Consider the following 4,014-nt stretch of genomic DNA (forward strand, 5'->3'; position numbering starts at 1 on the left):
TTCTCTTTCCTTTGCAGACCCCCCCAAAAAATTTCCACCAAACCAATCAAAAACCAGGAACTCCATACCATAGATGTGTCCCTAAATCCATAACTATTTATTCAACCAGCACATTCCCCTCGAGAACCTCAACCGCCCACACTATTACCAACCAAAAACCCCCACAATGCCACATAATAACCCTACTAACCAAACAAGAGGGAGGGGGTTCCCTGCATGCTGTCTCTCCTGACTTCCTCTTCCTGACCTTTTAACTTCTTCTGCTCCCTCCTATTCCTCCTCCTCCTTATCTCCCCCTCCCCCTTGGCTCACTTCCAACCAAAAACAAACCTTTGCTGTCTACTCCCTGTCTGCCCAGTCATGTCGGCCTTCCCCTATGCTCCTCTCCTTGCATGTTACAGGCCTAACTTGCTGATTATGGTGGAAATGTACCACCTACCAAAGAGTTTAGTTCCCCTTTGCCTAACAACCTTAAAACTAAGAGCACTTTGTAAAAATTAATTCTTCTGCTTTAAAAATATGCCGGTTTAGGCCTTTTCCTGGTCCTTAATTATATTATGCCCTCGAGTTTTACATGCCTATCACTATACTTAATCCACATAGGTCTGAGACATTTCATCACTGCACAAATTAACCCAACAAATTATTTATTCTCCTGCAAATCAGTCATGATGGAATTTATTTCAGCAGAAAAATCGAACAATTATCTAAAGGTAAATTTCACAGGGGTGTAATTTATCCAACCCCTGAGGACTACAATCATTTTTATAATACCATAAAAATTGCTATATGCAGCAAATGCATATTATATCCATTCTTATGCACTGCACAAAACAATATTCTTTTACTTTGAGAACTACAGTATGCTACATTTAGGCTACAAGTTAAACTTTTGGGTTTGCAGAGTCTATATCATTTGCAGGTGAGCATTCCTAGCTAGGGAAATTCCCTTTTCTTCTTAGAGGATAAGGATATTTTAGGTAAGTGTGCTGCTTATATTTTTTATGGCTTAAGTTATATTTTTAAATATATGGTTTGAATAACAATTCCTTGTAGGTTTCCACCTATTCAGAATCTCGTAATTTGATGATCAAAACACATAAAATTATAGGATGATACTTTAAATAGCTAATGGTATTAGAAACAGTTGTCTTTAAATGATATGTTACACCCTCTACCCATCACAGAGGCTACCCCAATTCTTAATACTATGTAGGCATCTGGGAAGATGCTTTATTTTTACTATTCTGTTCTGTGACAATAAGACCTCTCCATAAGGACACTGATTTCTACCATTCCCTTCTTTTAGCTTTTTTGTGCAGTGCTTTAACCAACTGCTTTCGATGGTTGGGTTTCATAAATTAGTGCTCCCAAGGAATGAGTTTTCTCCCCTGAGGAAGCAATTTTTACTGTGAAACGCATTTAGAAATTAAGAAACAACTCACATTACAATTTTTGAAACACTGTTGTGGACTACCCTTCATTTCACCATTAAGGTTAGTTGATGTTTGATCATTTTATTATCTTTAACGATATCACCCAACCAACTTTCCTGTACAATATCAGTTTTGTTCTTTAGGTTTGATATGTATTTTGTCTTTTCAGAATGCTCTATGATATTTAATTTTAATATACATTTAATAATAAAAAAAATCTATTTTTATACTGTTGTCTGACAAATTTAAAGTCCCACACTTATTTGGTGTTTTTTAGGCTTGTTTGTTGTGCAAGCTTTTTTAAATATTTCTTCTATGGTGTTCATTTGGGGTTTGGCATTTGATTTGGTATGCTCACTGCAATGTTTTATTAGTCTATTGCAGACTTTAGATTCAGACCTGCGATGGGCGAGTGGGCCGGTTCTGGCATCATGACGTCACTTTTGGGGAAGTTTCCTCCCCTTTGAGTCACACACGGCGCCCCGTGGAGCTGGTAAATTTAGTGGTCCGTAGTTCTCAGACTAGGACAGACACTGGTGGATTTCATGAGATTCTGGGATTACACTAATAAGAGGAGAGATCATTGTATGCTAAGGGATGACCTAATCAGTAAGCTGCTGCTCCCTCATTGCTTAATCCGTAGGCTGGGACTGTGATCTTGACCAAGTTATGTGCTGGAGGTCAGGGATCCAGCTGTTCTGCCTGTATATTAAAAGTAGCTGAAAATAATGTGGTAAGCCAGTTCCTATAAGATATGTTCATGTATAACATATGTATTTTAGCTGTGCTTCATTTTGTGCAAAATATAGTCACTAACATTCTTTTATTTTGTGCCATTAAGTACCAAGAATGGATCAATGTGAAAATAGCAGCCTAACAGAATTCTACATAACAGCATTTCCTACTACTGGAACTGTAGCCATTTTTATATTTGTTGGGGTTTTATTTATGTATGTCACAGCAGTAACTGGAAATCTGATTATTGTCACCCTGATCTGCATGGTGCCACAGCTGCACACCCCAATGTATTTCTTCCTGTGTAATCTCTCTGTTGTAGATGCCACATATGTCTCCACCATTCTCCCAAAACTGTTGTCTATCACTCTAACAGAAGACAAGAAGATCTCATTTCATGGTTGTATTACTCAGTTGTATTTCTATATATTCTGTGCAGATGCTGAAATATTGATCCTTACTTGTATGGCTTATGATCGATATGTTGCAGTTTGTACCCCACTGCATTATGTTCAGGTCATGAGAAAACAGGTATGCATTGCAATGGCAGCTTGTTTTTGGCTTGTCAGTGCCATCAATCCATTGATGTATGCTTTGCTTACGTCGAAATACTCATTCTCTTCCTCCCATCAGATCGACCATTTCTTCTGTGAAATTAGGTCATTGTTGGTACTTTCTTCTAGTAATACTACAAGTGTGGAAATGGTCCTGTTTGTAGAAGATATATGTTTGGTATTTGTTACATTTTTATTTATTTTGACCTCCTATGTTTCTATTATATCAGCTGTGCTAAAGGTACATTCATCTAAAGGTCGCCTTAAAACGTTTTCTAGCTGCTCGTCCCATCTCACCACTGTTATATTATTTTACGGACCAATCATCTTCTTGTACATAAAGCCAGAGACTGAACAATCTAAGGGACAGGATAAGTTGCTTTCACTGCTTTATGTGGCTGTTGTACCGACATTAAACCCATTTGTCTATTCTTTGAGAAACAAGGAGGTCATAGCAGCTTTACCAAAGGTAATCCAAATCAAACAGAAGACATAAATACATCAATATGGCTATATAAGCACAAGAATTTTAATAAATATGTTGTCTGCAGCTGTAATTTTATTATTGTATAATAAATATAAGAAAGCATTAGTTGACCCAAAGGATCTATATGTGTTTGCTTAAGTTTTGTTTACTATTGCAGGGAACATTTAATATGTCCTGGGGTCATAAAAATGTGTAGCAATGGAATGATCAGACCAGATCTTCCTTCTTTGAGCACCTTTAGAAGAGTTTTTAATTACTTGAAATTTAGTACCTTCATATTCTAGATAGACTGCATTTCCAAAATAAATGTATTATATTCCAATAACATTATAATTAAAGATAAAACAAAACAAATATTAATATAGCACACATTTTTTGTGTAAAAATAAGCTTTTGGCTAAATTTTCTTAAAAGAATTTAGAGAAAAAAGATGTAAAGCTTAGTGATTTGATTCGGAAAATGTTCCCATTTACAGTGAAATGTTAGGTGCAAAGCACGGCTGTTATTAGCAAATAAAGAATTTTTTTTTCAAGTTTGCTCTTTTTTATATGCATTAATGTTTAAAATGAATGAAATGATAAACAAATCTGAAATATTATGGGTAAAAGTAATAAAAAAAAAAAACGTACAGTTAATAGTCGAGGGAAGAAGGTGAGAAAGGAGGTAAATAATGGTGATTATGTTAATGAGAAAAAAGAAAAGAAGGCTATACTCCTCACTATAAGTTATCTTCATTTTAAAGCCATCCCCATTCAGTCAGTATAGAATGAAAAATTGGCTGTCTGTCAGCTCCGCTTCCCTG

General features: G+C 35.9%; 1 protein-coding gene across 1 annotated transcript; it reads left to right on the forward strand.

Annotated features, from left to right (window-relative positions):
* The first annotated feature begins 2,285 nt into the window (after nucleotides 1–2,285).
* On the forward strand, nucleotides 2,286–3,221 carry LOC140322357 (olfactory receptor 5AR1-like). Its single transcript, XM_072398932.1, has one exon. The coding sequence runs from the start codon at nucleotides 2,286–2,288 to the stop codon at nucleotides 3,219–3,221; it is 936 nt and encodes a 311-aa protein (XP_072255033.1).
* The last annotated feature ends 793 nt before the right edge of the window (nucleotides 3,222–4,014 follow it).

Source organism: Pyxicephalus adspersus, chromosome 2, assembly GCF_032062135.1.
Source record: "Pyxicephalus adspersus chromosome 2, UCB_Pads_2.0, whole genome shotgun sequence".
Taxonomy (NCBI): Eukaryota; Metazoa; Chordata; class Amphibia; order Anura; family Pyxicephalidae; genus Pyxicephalus; species Pyxicephalus adspersus.

Bases quoted from the DNA above. Each gene is read 5' to 3' on its own strand.
- LOC140322357 (XM_072398932.1), top strand. From the start codon at position 2,286: ATGGATCAATGTGAAAATAGCAGCCTAACAGAATTCTACATAACAGCA.